Source organism: Empidonax traillii, unplaced genomic scaffold (genome assembly GCF_003031625.1).
Source record: "Empidonax traillii isolate 1590-97213 ecotype Southwest subspecies unplaced genomic scaffold, ASM303162v1 scaffold96:size1206935, whole genome shotgun sequence".
Taxonomy (NCBI): domain Eukaryota; kingdom Metazoa; phylum Chordata; class Aves; order Passeriformes; family Tyrannidae; genus Empidonax; species Empidonax traillii.
The window spans coordinates 410,134-428,369 of NW_020955289.1; the positions used below are offsets into that span (position 1 = coordinate 410,134).

Here is an 18,236-nt window from a genome sequence, read left to right on the forward strand (position 1 = left end):
CTTAGCTTTCAGTATTTGAAGCAAAATCATTAATCTACCAAAACGGATTCCTTGCCTTTTTATAGCTTAAGGCTATAATGAAGACAATGCATCACTTTTGTGATAATTGCTTGAATTACTATTCCAAGTGAATGGCCCGCTTGGGTTGGTTTCTCCTTTCCATGAGTGAAAAAGGGCTGTTTCTTTCCTTAATCTACTTTGTGCCTTCTGTGCAACACCAAAAGCCTTCTTAACTGAGACCACCAAATTTGGTGGTAAGACTTCAGTTGGTTTCAAGGGGTCCATGTGTTAGGCACCGGAGCACCTGCATGGGAGACTGATCTTTCCACAGCAGCCTCTCCCACCTCCTTCGCAGCACCACTCCTGCATGGCACAATCCCTGTAAAATTTTCTGTATGTGGCCTGTCAAGACAGGTTCACCATCCAATCATCTGGGGATAGTAAAGCCAGGGAATAGGAAACAAGTGAGTTTTTTTGTATTCCTGTGGAACCTAATGCTGGGATGGAGAGGCAGCACTGCCCCCAAAGCCACCTGGGTGAGGAAAAGCAGGGTCTCTGCTTGGGGACTGATCTAGGCTATGGAAAACAGAACTCTCTGCAGAACAACTGATTTGTTTTTTATCTGTTAAGTTTCTGCCCACGGTAGGACAGAGGAGAAAGACAGAGATGCGAGTGGAAATCCAGGTGCCGATTTCTTCATCCAGCTCTCATCCTTGAGGAGGAAAGGGTGGCCTTGCACTGATGGCTGTTACTGAAGATCATAATTACTATGACAAGCTCAGACGCTACTTTAAAAAAAAAAAAAAAACACAACCAAAATCCTTTACTGTTTAGGAAAAAATTGCTACTGGACTTCTGATTTTTAAATAAATCATATTTTCTTAAGGCTGTTTTCAGACCAGAGTTGCTAAAGCTCTAGAAGTGACATTGTTTAAAATAAAAAAGTGACATAACGTTGATAAAAAGGAAACACCTTTATATCAGCCTAGAGTTATTTTATATTGTTTAATCATGCACAAGAAGGGAACTGGAAGAACTCTTGTAGTTTAAGAAACTGCGTTGTTAATTAAAAAGGAGGGTGTGTCAAGGCAGATGAGTTAATATAAGAAAAAAATTCAACCATGTTGCAAGTCACTGAAAAAAACCATGCGTACATGGTTGCAAGATAAAGCAGCCCATCTGTGTAATTTACATAAATTATACTAGTTCCTAGCAGTCCCATACAATTGATGCAGCATCTAGAAATTAGCAGAGCCTGGGGAGGTGCGCACCTCACCCTGCTTGTTACAGATTTCCAGTGGCTGGAAACTGCAGATGTTGTGTCAGGGACATCATGGGAGGAAAAAAATCAGTCACTGGGGGCTTCTATCTCTCTGGGTGGGGCGTGCTTTCCCTTAACAGTCCTCCTTACCCTGTGCAGATGCACTTACTGTTTGCACTTACTGTTTGACCTGCGTCGTCTGCAGCACACGGAGTGGTTTTTCTGTCTCTCGTCTTTGCCCCTTCTTTTTTTGGTTGCTGCCTTGTCCAAAGTCCCTTTCGCCCATCACTGTGGGATGCAGCAGCCTGCTCGTGACTGGGTTGCATTGCGTCGTTTTGTATTTGTTTATTTTTATTAGCATGTCTTGCAAGGACAGTCAAGTTTGTGATTTTCAGTCTGATGTTGGCCTTTTCAATGTTTCTTTTCCACTGTAGTTGAGATGGATAGCCTTTCTGAACTATCCCAGCAAGGTGCCAACCATGTCAACTTCGGTCAGCAGCCGGTCCCAGGGAACACAGCCGAACAGCCTCCATCTCCTGTTCAGCTTTCTCATGGTAGCCAACCATCAGTTCGGACCCCGCTTCCAAACCTGCACCCTGGACTTGTATCTACTCCCATTAGCCCTCAGCTGGTAAATCAGCAGCTGGTTATGGCCCAGTTGCTGAACCAGCAGTATGCAGTGAACAGACTTCTAGCCCAGCAGTCCTTAAACCAACAGTACTTGAACCACCCTCCTCCTGTCAGTAGATCCATGAACAAGCCGTTGGAGCAGCAGGTCTCAACAAACACAGAGGTGTCTTCCGAAATCTATCAGTGGGTCCGTGATGAACTGAAACGAGCAGGAATCTCACAGGCAGTATTTGCACGTGTGGCTTTTAACCGAACTCAGGTCAGTTGTCTTTTTTCTTTTCTTTTTTTTTTTTTTTAAAGTCTAAGAGTCCCTTCTTTCTCTCTATAATTAGTAATTGCCATCTTTTAAGTCTCTCTCCTCATTTCTACTTTGTCACTTAGCTCCTTTGAAGGAAACATGCTTCCTTGCAGGGCCATTGTCCCTGTTTAGGTACAGTACTGAAATTTTCAGGGATTGGTTTGTGGAAATAGTCACTGTTCTTACAAACACCCTGGTTCCTCTCCATAAACCATGTGATGGTTTATGACTAGCTGAACCTTCCCTGGAAAGGAAATGAAAAGCTTTATGCAGAACCACTCACAAAGTCACCCAACAGATTGCCTTTTGTATTGCAGTTCTACCCATACTGACCACATACACAGGTGTACCGGAGATGATCTTTTATTCATGTTCACATTTATTTTTAATATTTTCTAGTGAAAGTCTTAATAACATCTTTTCAGGCTTCTGAGAAGATTAAGAGTCAAAAGCTTTATCTTTAGATCATCTACTCCTTACGTGTATTTCTGTAGTTTGTTGCAAAAACAGCAGTTGCTGAGCTTGCCACTGTCCACGTCAGAACATATACTTCAGCTCTTCAATGCAGAAAAAGCTAGCCTTAGCAAAGCTGATAAGTAACACTAAAATGTGTTATTTTTTACACCTGTTTTAGAAGCTAACCCTGTTATAATTTATTCTGCTCTATGAATTTAACTTAATGCCATGTTGCATGGAATTTAATCAACCAGAAATTATGGAAGAAATGTCAGTATATTCAATGCAAATAATAAGATCTCAACATTTTAGAAGTATGTTTCAACAGAAAATAAAATATTTTAATGGGATTTTTTTTTTTAAATAGGAAATATGGTAAAAATACAGAGGTAAAATTGGATTGGATTTCACATTTTTAAATGAAAATATATACTTAGGGAACAATTTGTCTATTGCAGATTATAGTATAACAAAAAAAATTGTAATTTGGACTTCTCTTGAAACAGCCTTGTTTCTCCCTACATAGTTTAGAGAATAAAAATTCCATTTCAAATACTCTGGTACCAGGCTTGAATCAGCATGTCATTTGTAATTGTTCTGAATTACTACTGCTTTAAAATTTTGCATACTTCTTTTGCTAAAAGAGAGTCATTGTGTGAATTCTCTGTAGAGTTCTGTGTGTGTATGTGTCTTTCCTCTTAACAGCAGAGGAGATTTTCAAGATCTGGGTCTTTCATACCAAATTTCATGAGATAAATGAACTCATGCAAGGATTGCTTAAGTTAAGTTAGGTCCAGGCAGTTTCAGTTGTTGTATTTACAATTAAGTGACACGGAGTCTTGTTTAATACAATGTTTAAAAAATTAACTGTTGATACTGTAAAGTATTGAAGCAATAATAGTGGCTTCATGTTACAATGTTTTGCAGCTGCCGTCTTACCTGGACAAAAAGCCAAGCAAGCAATTCAGGAAATAAAGTTTATTTTATATTTACTTCTGTCTCAGACTTGCCTAAAAGCACATTGTTTTCTCTCAACTTTCTTCCCTCTGAAGTAAATTTGTCAGTTGTTGTCAGCCAGTTTTGCATACAGCTTTCGGCATATCCTTTGTGCATGAGCGGTATTCGTTACGTGAAATACAAGGATGATTGATTCTGACTGAGCATTGAATTTATATGACACAGTATGAGAAGATGCTCTTTAGATGTGATGAATGCGACTGTAGAACCATATTTCTAGTGCAGATACTGACTCTTTACTTTTGTATTCATATTATTATTTACACTAATATATATAAAAAATATGTATTAGTAGGTATTTTTCTTACTACAGATGGTATTAGATATTTGTTTAAAGTTCAATTCTTCCACAGATTTTGCGGTTAACTAGCTCGGTAAAACGTTTTCAAAGTGACCCAAAACTGGGAGGAAACCCTGAAACAATCATTGAAAACAATTCCCTTCAAGAGATATGAAATAGATATAGATATGAAACAGATATATATTTTTTGACAATTTTCAACCAAATCTGCTTGAAGGAATCCAGATTAGTATCCCTATAGCCTAAAAATTGTGCTAGCTAATCAAGTTAGTATTTGCAGTTAGTTACGTAAGATTTTGCATTGTTTGTTATGTATTGTGGAAAATGTGAGGAGCAAAAAGGAAAAATACTAGGAGCCTAGGCATTATTACTCTCAGTTTTGCCAAGAAATATCTCAGCATACTTTTCATATGAAGCAGAGCCCCACCGAAATAGGAATTTGCTGTAGGCGCATTTCACCTTTGCAAACCTTTTGTCAATTTTACCCACAGTGACAACTCATGTCCAAGGATAACCACAGGTACCAGCAATTCTTAGATGAATTGCTTGCTGTACTTCTGAACTCATCATGGCTTATTCCAGAATACATCAGTTAGCTGCAATTAGGGCAGCACTTTAATAACTGATCCTATTTAGAAGTTATTTTCCAATATTGATGTAATATCCTAAGTCGTCGTCTTTTTTTGTGTTTGGCTAGTGCAAGTGAAAATGCTTGTTTAAATTCATCTACTGTTTTCTGAGATAAAAAGCTAACTGAGACTTACCACTGACATTTTTGAAACTGTCATAAGTGTATTTGAGCCAAGGTCCAGGGAAGAGATCATGCCATCATTTTCTAAAGGCATTAAGAACTCACTGAAATTAGTTAGGAGTTCTGTGCAAGAAAGATCTGGTGTCAAGATACAGTCTCAGATGAGGGTAGAGATTTGCTTTCAGTGTAAAAGTTAAGGAAAGACATGATCTATAAATTAAGAGTAATTTAACAATGTTTAGGCAATAAAATGGACTTTGGTGAAATTGGCTGAAGATGTTGGCATCTCTTGTTTTTGCAGATTTATGCTCTAAAACATGAATACAGAATTTGGTGGTGGTTTTTGGTGGGAAGGAGAATTCTACCAGCTTAGTGTGGTAATTCAGTACTTGGACCTAATTTTCAAGATTTTTTGATTTGGGGGCAAAAATGTTGACTGGAAATATTTCTTCCTTTCCCAAGTCAAAGGAAAGAAATTGGTAAAAATAATTCTGAAAACTAGAATGTCTTTTAAAAAAATTATTATTATTGTCTATTTATAAAGTAGAAAAAAACCCTCAGCCACACTTTGGAAGTGTGTCCTTAAGAAAGAATGTGAGTTTAGTATCTTCTTGAATAATTTCCCCAACCTTTAAGTTCCAAATGGTAATTTCAAAACTGAGTTTTTAGGAATATGCCTTGTCAACTTTAATCAAAGTCCAGATAGGTATAACTTGAATGAAAATTCACATCTATACAGACACAATAGAACAGTTGTTATGGGAAGCAGAAGAAGTTTTGGAGAGCAGAGCACCTATCCCCAAGAGAAATTTCTCTGTGCTCCTTCTAGGAAGGCTTCAGAATACAGTCAGATCGGTAGTTTTGCTTGTCTGTCAGCAGTTGTGATTCCAATTCACTGAATGTAAAGAAACAGGTTGAATCCTGTTAGCACCTCTTTGCAGTGTACAATTTTGTTGAGTCAAGATTTGTGCTAGCAGGTCTGAGTTTTGCTCCAGGCAAGGCTACCAAAGGGTCTCTCTCTTTGCCAGAGTAATTTTGGTAAATTATGTTTTAGTTACCAATTCACCGAGTGAATAAACATGGTATTTTTTCCAGTTGATGTGAGTGCATTTTACAGACATCTCTGTTGTTTTGAAAGAGCAAATTCAGTATTTTCTTGCACTTTGCTGGCCAGGAAATGGCATTGTGATCAGTTTTCTGTCCTGGGTGGCCCTGAGCAGCCGTGGGTGACAGTGACGATGCACTGGGACAGCCCCCCAAAGCATGGTGCAGCAGCCTTCCATCAGCAGAGAGGCTCTGCCTACCCCTTTAAATGTGCAATTAAACTGGGAGTTTCTCTCCTCTGTTTCGTTCTTAGAGCTGGAGCGAAGCACCAACATTTGTTGGGCTGAACCACCTTCAGCGTCCTAAACAAATAAATAAACTCCTCTCCCATTTCTGTTTTGTGTTTGTAAATGTAAACATGAGTTAGGAAACGGAAGGCTTGGGTTCGCACAGCAGGTCTGACATTTGACTCAAAGGTGTAGCTTAGCCTGGTGCGTGGCAGGGTGACAAGTCCGCACTGCGCGAGCAAGGAATTGTGTTAGTCATGGTTGTGGTTGGAACTGTAACTTGAAGGCTCCCTGTCTCAGTTTGTGTGCACTTTCAGCCCTAAGGTTTGCTGTGTGAACTTGGGTGGTGGTGTACGAAGGTGACCTCTTGGCTCCATCTTCACGAAAGAAAGCTCTTTCCTGCTTTTGCAAAGTCTGGCTATGGTAATTTTTCTTCTTCTCACCAGTGACAATATTTGATCTCAAAGTTCTTGAGATCCCAGGGTTTCTGCTGGATAACTTTTCGCTCTCCCCCCTTTCTACTTCATCCTTATGTTCATTTAAAATATCAGCTGCCAGGACACATTGCCTTTCATTCTTATATAATGCCCATTCTCATATAGAGAGAAAACTATGAAAACTTCAGTAAATTTAGGACTCATTAGCTCATGCTAATTCTGGGCAATTGCTATATCAGAGGAGGATGCTTGGATGCAGTAGACGGCTCCATGTAATTGTAAAACTAAATCTGAGTTTACACAAACCACCTTCTCAGGCACTATTTTTTTTCCCTTCCCTTTTGTCTTTGGCACACTTTATTTTCCAGTAAAATGAAAAATGAAGATGGATTATTCAAAATTGATAACAGTAATGGACCATCATGTAATGTTTTATTGAATTTGAGTTCTGTAAATTATGTGGTAGAGAGAAATTTGCCTGCTTAAGTATAACAGAAATTGCCACTGTATTCATATAATTCTTCGTAGTGTAATTTAAGAAAAAGCACACTATCCATATCACTATTGAATAAAAGGTAAAAGGTGCTATTACACTATCATGACAGCTCTCCTCTTGCTACTAAACGACATAGATAAATGTGTCTGCTTATAACTTACTTGGCAGGGATCCAGGCTTGTGGGTGGAGCTTGTGAATAATCTTCCACCTGGACATGGTATAGGAGCACCCTGCAACCTAGAGGGATAGCATTCAGGGATGTTCTGCATGTTTTGGGAAGGTTTGGGCAAATTGCATTTTTCTTCTGGGAGCTTTGAAGTTCTATCAGACTGATAAAATCTATCTGAATCAGTGATTACGTTCAAAGAGGAGACAAACTGGGGGCCAGACAGGCAGTGTTTTTGTTCATATTGGCAAACACTTTAATTTATCTCCATTTTTGAAGAATTCGTAATGAGCTTTTGAAAGCCCTGATAATATTTATTGAACATTTTTGTGCCATTAGTAATGAATTATACTTGTAATAACATGTAAACTGTCTTTATTTTCTATGAAACCTGGGATCATTTTAAGAAAATACATTTCCAGTGTGAAAAGAATGCAAGGGAGGAACAGTGAGGAGGGCTCTGAGCCTAACGTTGTTTATAATCTCTATGCAAAACAGATTTAGTTTTTAAACAACCTGAGGTACAATACAAGGAGATCACACCAAGACCAGTGTCTTGGCAAACCGGTTCAAGCCTGATAAATTGAACAGTAAATCTCTGCATGTTAGGATGGGGCAGGATGTGAGAGCTGACATTTTCTTTCTTTTTCCCAGTGTACATTTTGTCTAACAACTTTTAGCTGAAGTTTTGTGTTCAAAAATTGAAGCAGTAGCAATAAAGTAATATTTAAAGCAGGCACACTGTATGCTGAGACTTTGTTTGTACCTGGTACTACATCTTGTTTTTCATATTCTTTCCTAATGTATTCTGACCTTTAGGTTCAGAGCCCTAGCAGTAAACTCTTCCTTGCTTTTCCCCAGCTCTTTCATCTGCCCTCCTCTCTCTGCATCTGTGTTCTCTGCCCAGCTCCCAGCTCAGGTCGAGGCAGCAATGGGGGAAGGAGAGGGTAATGAATACTTATGGCATTTCTAATTACCAAGAAGTGTTCCGCAGCAACAGAAATGCAAGAAAAAGACAAAAAAAAATTTCTTTATTTCCTTATTTCACTGAAGAGGGAAGAGTTATACGAGAAAATCAGCCTTTTTTAGCTGCCCACTATGTGACAAATGCTTATACAAGTGAATGTTTTCTATTATGAGCTAAAGTATTTTTCAAGGATATTTCCTGTGGCTGACAGTGGGCTTACTGTTTTTACGGAGTCTTCTTTCCTGACAATGATCAGTCCACTTAAGTTTAGTTTTTCTTGCTGCTTTTTTCCCTGTGAGGTTGTTTTCAGCTCTGTAGCAGTCAGAAATCACGTGTTTAGAACTACCCAAAAGGAGGTTGTAGCAATGTGGGTGTCTTCTCCCAAGGAACAGGCGACAGGCTGAGAGAAAATGATCTCAAGTTGCAGCAGGGGAGGTTTAGATTGGATATTTGGAAAAATTTCTTCTCCAGAGGTGTTATCCATCATTGGAACAGGCTGACAAAGAAGTGGTAGAGTCACCATCCCATTTAAAAGATGTGTAAATGTGGCACTTAGGAACATGTTTTAGTGGCGGATTTGGCAGTGAAGAGTTAACTGACGGACATGAGGATTTTAAAGGTCTTTTCCAACCTAAATGATTCTGTTCTGTTCTCTACATCCTGTGCTCTGCAGACAGCTTTACCATGTCTCCATTTTGGAGTACTTGGACATAGAAAAAAATGGTAGATACAAACTTAATTTCCATATTTGCTAATAGGGAAATTTATTATTATACCAATCACTAAGAAAAAAAGTAAAACTTATACGTGACCTAAATGCCACTATTGTCAATAAGTCATTGCACCTTCTGCGTAGTTTCTGACTGGATACCACAAAAAAGAAGAGGGATGAAGAAAAGCGGTAAGAAAGTATCCCCCAAGACCATTATTTTTTTAATACTCCTCTGAAATATCTTTCATGCTCAGTGATGGAAAGGCTGTTTGTATTTTTCCATCCCATTCCCCTTTTACATGTCCAGACAGGGGACCACACTGGCCACAGTGTAGTGGTTAGCACATCTGTCCTCATTGTCCAAGATGTGCAGGTGCAGTAGGCACATACTGAGCTCAGACCTGCACTGGGTGGGCCCTGACCCCGCCTAAGCACAGCTGCCTGAGAGCATTGGCTTTGCTGCAGCGTCTCCATAAGGTGCTAATGCTTATGCCTGAAAGGATAAGACCTTTGAGAGAGGTGACAACTTCCACAGGTGCTGTGAGCGTGAGACTTCCCTACAAAGATGCATCTTGGCTGTATCTTTCTGTTGTACTCCTTTAGGAATGTATCTGTTCAGTCAGGATTGCTTTAGTTTTAGCTTTTTAATTGTCTGCTTCCTTCCCTCCATTTACCTCTCCATTATCCCAAATAACTAACAGCAGTTCTTTAGGAAAAGAAACATTGGGTTGTGTGATTTCTTTAAATTCACATGCCTGTTCCATTGTTATGGTAGCAGTAAAAGCCTCCCATACTAATCCTTACCTTGAACCAGCACAGCAACAGCATTTATTCTAAAAAGAAGTTCACATCTACTTTTGCAAAAGTTAGTTTTCTTATCACCATCTTGTTACTCCAAGACAGTAGAGCATTTGGGATGCCTGACATATTTAAAAGGAGAATTTGGCAGGGGGGGTCGATTTCAAGAACCTGTTGACGTTGAAGTTGCAGTTGCACTTACAAGTTCATAAATATTTCATCTTTTAGAAGAATTAGGAATTAGCAGACCACCAGGCCTGCTCCGTTGCTGCGAGCCGAGATGGAAAGATTGTGTAGAAAAGCTTGTGTGATCTGTAACGAACTACTGACAGCATGCTATCCCCTGCAGCCTGCCCACCTCAGGCTTGCTGCTGCTGATGCCTCATATACAGTTTTCTTCTCATTTCTCGGTGTCGTTGCTGGACTCTGAAAGTGGTCAAATGACGGCAATGTTAAATGGACTTAGGAAATGAGACCTGCACAACAGGCTCTCAAATAAATATCCCAGGCAATGGACTGGGTGAGGATTACGGTTCTCCTGATGAGGGGAGGGGAAGGTGCAAGAAGGAGGAAGGTTAGGGCATCCAGCAGTGAGCTTTGTCACTTCTTGTTGAACTCCCATATACAATTCTTAGAAAGAAATACTGACTTGCAAAAAATGAGTCAGTTAAGCAGTACTTTAGTAATGTTGCTAGTTTATCATCTCAGATTAGTTATGAAATATCACTTCCTTTCAAAGAGCTGTTTAAGTTGCTAGAAATGTGAAAAGTCTTTTTTTTTAAGTTGAGTATGCATTTTGTCTGTTAAGCCTGAGAACACCCCATTGTATTTCACTTATTCTTAACGTCTCATGATTGTCTGTCAACTGTGAAAGATTTCAAGGCAAGTTAAGCCAGTAAAAGGAAGGAGACCTATTAGGTAGATTCAGTTTATGTTGTATGTAAAACAGGTGCTTAATAAAATTAGGGTACAATTGAGGTTCTCTTCTCTGCTGCCTAAAATGCTATTAATATATTCCTATGTGGAGTGAATAGTGCATTTGCTGCTCTCCTTCTCAGCCCAGCAGTAAGGAGAACAAGGACTGATAAGCAGTGGCTTTGCAGAGCACAGTTTTTCGGGAGCTCACCTGGGCTAACTCTCCAGCCTATTTTTTTTCTTCCCTCCCTACAGGGCTTGCTCTCAGAAATCCTCCGAAAGGAAGAGGATCCCAAGACTGCCTCGCAGTCCTTGCTGGTAAACCTTCGGGCTATGCAGAACTTCTTGCAGCTGCCAGAAGCAGAACGAGATCGAATTTACCAGGACGAAAGGGAAAGGAGCTTGAATGCAGCCTCTGCGATGGGCCCCGCACCTCTCATAAGCACACCACCCAGCCGGCCTCCACAAGTAAAATGCTCTCTCTGACTTTGAGATTTGCTTGTTGTGTTTTCACACTGTGCTGCTGCGTGATACCTTTCTTCCAAAAAAAAAAAAAAAAAAGAAAGCTTTTGCTATTGCATTCTTTTAAAAATACTCATAGAATTGTTATTTGCAGTGCATACCACAGATTAAATTTAAGAAATATAATGGGTGATACTAACAGTAATTTCTATCTGTTTTCTACTTTTAAGATAAATTCTTTTATGCTCCCTATAGAATTTTTTTTCTTACTTTATTCAGGTAAGAGCTTTGCCGGACCTGAAAGATGGTGGCTTTTAGCTGTTGTCTTTTCCTACACTTCTCAGGTTTCTAATCTTAGAGGTTCAGACAGGGATTTTGAAGGATTTGGACCACTAAACTGAGAGGGAAGGAAAGCAGAAGTATGAGTACATTGTAGTGCCTTAAAAATTATTTTCCAGAAATCAAACAGGTAAAATGGAAGTGATGTGGAAAAGAAGACTCCATCCCAAAATGCTAGGCAGTCTTTCACCGGGTTGGGTTACTGACAACTGGGTAATGTAACAGACTTGCTATATTGCTCGCTCTGAAAGATTTGGATATGTTCATTAAAGCTTCATTTAGTATTTATTCAAATGAAACTCCTATTGATTTCTGTAAAATCTATTTTATTTAATTCTACAGAAATTATAAAGTTTGATAGAGTGAGATCCAGAAATTAAATGGTGTAATCCTTGTGTCTTTCAAGGAAACTCTGATGCTTGTTTTAAGGTACATGGTAAATACATGTGTGAGCCATAGGAATGCACAGAATTTCCACAAAGAAGAAATTTGGTTGTGAGCGAAATACTCCAAAAACTGTATCTTTTCTGAAATATTCTGCATTGTTGTACCTATGCAAGGAAAAAATCTGATCTGCAGATATGTGGGAATCGTACTGTATATACAGTTCAGATTTGCTATACAAAGCAAGGGTTTGGGATTGTGGGAATTTTGTGATGATTGAGTATATAAACAGCAGTTTTTCATTAACCAGTCATAGGCTTGTGACTATGACTATGTTCCATACCCATTCTGAATGCTAAAAATTTCTCAAGATTATTTTTCTAATTTTCCTGCAGTTAATGGGTACTAAGGACCACACTAAAGTAACGAATGACTAAATTGTAGAAGGGAGAACAGAAGATCACCTTGACCTGCTGCAGTACTTTTCATAAGAGGAGAAAAAAAATTTAGCTGAAAAAACAGACTGTGCTAATGGTGTAGTTTTGTTATCATTAACTGAGTTTAGTCTGTAAAATCCACTATAGATATTCTTCAAAACAAGAATCTATTTACATAGTAATGCTTTAGTGGGAAATAGTTAAATAGAGATAACTGCGTTTAAAATAACATTTGAGTTTGTTTTAATATCTGTACCTGCTCCCACAGCCCAGGTAATTCAGAGCAAAGGCTAACCCTGCTTCTTAACTTATCTCTTTCTGCCAAGGTAATGTCTCACTCTGTCTCAAGTGGTCTTGGGCAATTTCACAGCTAAAGAACAGAGTTAATTACAGGACCTTCCAGAAGGATGTGAAGTCAGAGGTAGTCCTTGTATTGGTTTTAATTCACACTTTAAACTCTATAAATCCCTGGCAACCAGAAAGAAAGTGAGACTTAGGGGTTTTCTTAACTGACAAAACATACTGTAAGTCCAGATTTGGGGGGTGGGGTGGGTGGGGGTGGATATCTGTCTCTACTGTGCTCTTGTTCATAATTACATTTCATTTTTTTTTAGTGTGAGTCAGGAGTATAGTTAACCTAGTTGCGACAGTTCAAAGTGGAAACAGCATAGGTTTTTGTTTTAATCCTTTTCAGATGGAAAGCAAGTTAACAAGGAAACTTTATAGACTAATACTTGAGGTCTAGAGAACAAAACAGTTATTTTTCCCAATTTTTTTACTATTCTCTTTCATTCAGCAAAACATACGCACTTTCCCTAGTAAATGGAGTGAGAATGTAGATCTCTGAGCTGGGATTCTCTATGACGTTTTTACATGTTTCCAGAATTACCCACCTATTAACATCTGAAGCACTTTCCACCTGCTGCTAACTGTTCAGAGTCCTAAGCTTGAAAATTGGGATATCTGTGTTCGTAGCATAAGTACAATACTTAATGCTAGAAATAATAATGAAATTATCCTAGTTGCAACACTGGCAAGTATGACTTTAAAAATCACAGCAGAAATAAATTATACTCAAGATACTGCAAAATTATTAATGCAAACTAATACTCTGATGACTCCCACAAAATGTCCACAGTTTATTGAATATTTGATACTAAGGGAATAAAACTACTAGCATCCTTACTACTAAATTTATTACAAGCAATTATTTAAAGTTCACTGTGCAGGAATACAGCATAATATTTTTCCAGCTTGGTTGTGAGCTTCTTGGATAACCGTTGAAAGAGAAAACAGACCGTTTATCCTGACAACAGAATTTACGCAAGAGCCAACATATTTAATATTAAATCTTTAGACCAGTGTAACATTTGAAACAATTAAACTATGAAACCATGAAAAATGGGAGCTAATATGCCACACATGAAGGTTTATTTTGCAATTGCAAGTTATCAGTTTCGGAAGGATGTGAAAATAAACATCCTGAAAAGGATCTATTTTGCATTTTTGTGTTGCCAACTGGTGGCCAGACAGTAGAGCAGACTTAACCATTTAGCAGCTGAGCTTGTTCTGTGTAAATTTTGGATACTGTTGTATGCAAAAAGAGAAAGCGTGACCTTGGAGGTCTGATTGGATGGTAGGAACTCACCAAGCATAAACCCTAGTGCCTGAGTTAGAAGGAACTGTGTTGAATTTATCTCATTTTTACAGCATTCTTACTAGTTGCTACTTGAGCTAATGTATCTGGATTGTTTCCAATTCTTTTTTGAAATCCTTTAAGAAGCTCTTTGTCCCCTTACTTCTCCCTTTCTCTCTGACTTAAACAAAATGCAAAATCTTACTTTTTTTTTTTTTTAATTGGAATCATTAGCCTGTAATGCATGAGCTTTTGGGATGCATGTATAGCCCTCTAAGCTGGTCGAGTTGTAAAAGTCTGCTACTGTCTTCCACACTGGCGGACTGAGCACAAGGAGACAGCCTACACAAGAATTTTTCCCTTGGACATTGTTCATCTTGCCACCCCACGGGGGCAGAAGCCTGTCTGCCAGGCTCTTTCCTGGGGCACTGGAGTTTATAAGTATTAACTTCTCCATCAGGTAGGTACTGCATGGAGACATAGTTTAACCTCTCCTAGAAGGAAAGAAAAAGGTCGTTTCATGTTCTCCTTCTTTTATTAATTTTGCTCCACTCTTCAACATCTTTGTCTTGCAAATTATCCCACAGAGGTCCTTTCAGGGTATTCCTAGGTCAAGTTCAGAGGATGAATCTGTTGCATGCTCTGTAGGAATTAGAGGATCTGGGTATACTTTAAAGGATGCTGAGTTGTGAGGGATGGCGTTTTTGACCCATCAGAGCAGTTTGGGATGTGGGGGGAAGAGGACTCCCTCCTACTTGGTACAAATTGTTAGAGAGAATGGAGTCAGGTGACAAAGTTTCTTTTCCAAAGTATTCTGCTTAAAGCTTTTTAGCCTGCAGTTATGAACACTTCCTTCTCAGAACAAGTAATCTCCATTTCAGCAGAGCTGAGGAAGAAATCCTTCTTGCCACCCATATTCCACAAGGAAAATTTGTGTCAAGTGTTGGGGCCCATCATCATCCTGTGTAAAAACAGAGTACGTGTAACGTCAAGACAGTGTTTTAAGAAGTATCCACAAATCTTGGATGAGTCACGGTTCTGGGTAGTCATTGACAAAAACTTTCATCTCATAAATATAATCCTGACCTCCCTCTGACTCCAGATAAATTACAGTTCCTTCATGTTAAAGCAATTTCAGCTCAAGTCTCAGAGATAGGATGTCACTCTTGAAAGACTGGTCTCGAGGAGGACACTGCTTTGAGGTGTTTGAGGACCAGTGAACCTCCATTGCAAGGAACTCTTTCACCAGCTTCCATGAAACTTGATGGTGCAGCCCTGGAGTTTAAACACATGCCATATGTCAGCTCCAGCAAAACTTTTAAGGCGGCAAAATTTGAGATTTAGGTTGATAGACTTTGTGCCGAGTTGCATTTTAATGAAAGTAAAAATGGACAAAATAATAAGTGCAACCCTCTCCTCCTACCCCCGCAAAAACCACCATGGAAGAGAGTTAATGGAAACCCTGACACTTAACTATAACTGCACTTCCAGGCGCCACTGTAATAATGGAGTAGTAAACCTTGTCCTGATAAAAGCTGTTCTGAAAGCAACAGCATTTATTGTACCTCCTCTGCTATTTGCAGAGCAGAACTGAAAAGTAGTTTGTTTTGCCTGGAATGAACTACTTTATGAATTTTAATGTACGATGTAATATTAAAAGCTAAACCAGGATTAAAGAAGATTTTTGTTCCCAAGCTAAAACAGTACTTATGAGAATGTGTTATATAAGATTTTTTTGTTTCACTTTCGATGGGGAACGAGTGAGCTTCCATGTTTGTGAAAACCTCTTCATATTGGTTATTTCTTCTATAAAAACCTGTCCTTTTTTTTCCTGTTAGGAAAAATTAATTAATCCAGAACTTCTTGCTACTGTAATCAGTACTTATTTGATGACAAGACATATCTGGGCAGGCCAAGAGGGGATGGATGTGTTATTTTTTTCAGGTATTTTTAGAAGACTAAATGGATTGGTGATAGGAAGATGTCCAGATGAATTTTTGATTCTCAGTGTGTCACATTTGTAAAATAATGCTTCCCTGTTCAGTTAGTGTTTGCAAAATTTGGTTACTGTAAAAAAAAAAAAATTAGCTGATCTATGGTTTCTTTCCTAAACAGAAAATGTGGCTGTAAGTGTGGGTGGGGTGGGAGGTTATGCTTAAGAGTGGATGAGATAAGAGATTATGTTTTGTTTTGTTTTTCTCTCCAAAATGAATACTTTTTCCACCTCCTCTCTGAAGTCCCGAAGTGGCATCGTTGAGGGCTTTTTTGTTTTCTATTAGGTCTTTTTGAGGAGGAGGTTGTTTTTTCAACCTAGCTTCAAACAGCCTCTGTCTTGAACTCTATTCTAAATTCAACACAACAGCCTAGATGCTTGCTTATGTATAAATTATGAAACAGTTTTATGTATGGATATTCTCCAAGAGGTTAATTAGCATTATTGCATGGAATTCATCAGACCAGAGCAGACCAATAGTCCATCTAGTCCAGCCAGAGTCTGTACCTGATCCTTGAAGAGAAATTATTAAGAGGCAGGGGAAGAATTTTTATACTTGGCCAATGATGTAAATTGGAAAGGAAGAGGGTATGGCTGCAAACTGCAACTCTTGATAATCCCCAAACCCATCATTTTATAACTTTAAGACTTTTATTCTCCTGAAGATCTTTGGGCTAATATGGCTTTTTGATGCAAATATTAGTGTTTTCTGAATTCAGTTAGGGTTTCCTAATTAAATATCAACAGAAGGCAATAGGAGTTCGTTCTAACTTCAGTGACATATTAGATGCTGTTGAATTCATTGTACATGTATAAAGATAGATGTGATTTTTGAACCAGACTGAGGATTTGCAGTAGTTCCCCTGGATTAAATGCATTAAATTGGACATTGGAAAGTGTGGACCAAGATGCTTATTTTAAATTATGTCTCCAGCATGGTGTGTGATGTTTTTTGATGATCTGGGTTTTCACAGCTCAGTTAAGTGGTCTATGAAGTACTACTACGATGTGAAGCTGTCTTTTGAAGCTGAGTAGCAATCAAAAAGGTAGTGTGCTTACAGAAGAGAGACATTTGTTCAGGATCACAAGAGCAAAGTGTTTCCTTCCCAAAAGAATTGTGTATGTGAGGTGAATACCTTCATCTTCTTATCTTCCCATTGTGTCATTAAAAGACTGGTTACAAGTTAAAATCATTTTTTTGGGGAAGGGCTGAAATTTTTTTGTCAAAATTTAAACCTGAGGTCCAAGAAGGCACGTTGACAAAGCCATCAGTTTTTCATTCTCTAATTTAGCTTAGCCGGATTTTTACATGCACGCAGAGAAGTCTGTTTCCAGTTGCGTATTTAACATCCCCATTGGTTGTCAGTTATCTTTTGGCAAGTCACTCTCATTTCGAGGTTATAAAGTTGCCACTGATTTTGTATTTTTAAATGATTTCACTGTATGATGCTCAGGAGATGCACCTGCTCTTGCGGCCCCATACTAATTTGCCCACTGTGAGGTGTGCCTGAGAGTTTTGTGCTGCTGCTCCTCATGATGCCCACTGCCTCAAATGTTTCTGAACAGCCGTTGGCCCAGGCTTGGCCATCCTCTGCTGCAGTGTTGCTGGTAAAATGTCACACTGCAGAAAAGGGCATGGCTGCAAAGTATCAGTTGTTTTCAGTTGAAAGCAAATCACATGATTAAAGTGTATGCCACATTATGGAGGTTTTCTTCATTTCCCTTTTTATTTAGGACCTCTGTTTTCAGGTCTCAGAAGGTGCTAATGCCTGACAGAATGGAGGCAAGGGGAAGTGCTTGTGAACACCTTGTTCTTGCTGGAATATTGCCCCTTGCAGTTAATGGGCTTATGTTAGCACAACTCCTGAACAGCCTGATAGACAAATCAGGCTCAGCAAAAGTGGTGTGCATGCCCAGTTTCTGGGCTAGATTATTTTATCTTAAAAGCACTGTGGAGGATAGCTAACACAAATTGAGCATGGCATTTCTAGGAAAAAATGGGCTCCTGGTTTGCCTAAGTACGTCTCTCAATCAAACCCTTTGACTCTTGTATCGTGAGACCTGTGAAAGCTTATAGATAGTGAGATTAGAAAATGAATTATCATGTTGTCGTGATTTCCTTTGAACCTCAAGGGACTTCAGGGCACAGGAAGATGCTGACTTGCACTGGATCAAACTGATAGTGAAAGTGTGGGTTTAGATGCATACTTAAGAGTAGGCTGAATCACCTTCTGGAAATGTGAGGCTCTGTCCATTAGAGTTAGAGTTAGGCTAAATAACACATCTAGTCTTAAACTAGATGTGTAACTTCTGAATAACTAAATTAATTCAGCTCTCAACGACCTCAATATGAGTCAGTAGGTTTGAATTGAAATGTTTGATTTTGCATTGTCACCTTCTGAGTTCTTGGCAGAAATCCAGTTTTTCCGTCCGTTTGGTCCACTTCAG

The 18,236-nt window shown here is 38.9% G+C and overlaps 1 protein-coding gene across 10 annotated transcripts in view; it reads left to right on the forward strand.

Moving 5' to 3' along the window:
- The window catches only part of SATB1 (SATB homeobox 1), a 93,905-nt gene that overhangs the window by 47,777 nt on the left and 27,892 nt on the right, over nt 1-18,236 (forward strand). For all 10 annotated transcript variants that reach the window (XM_027881821.1, XM_027881819.1, XM_027881818.1 and 7 more), the window contains 2 exons: nt 1,696-2,150; nt 10,793-11,005. In XM_027881821.1, coding sequence (XP_027737622.1) covers nt 1,696-2,150; nt 10,793-11,005 — 668 coding nt within the window. The remainder of the gene's footprint in view (nt 1-1,695; nt 2,151-10,792; nt 11,006-18,236) is intronic.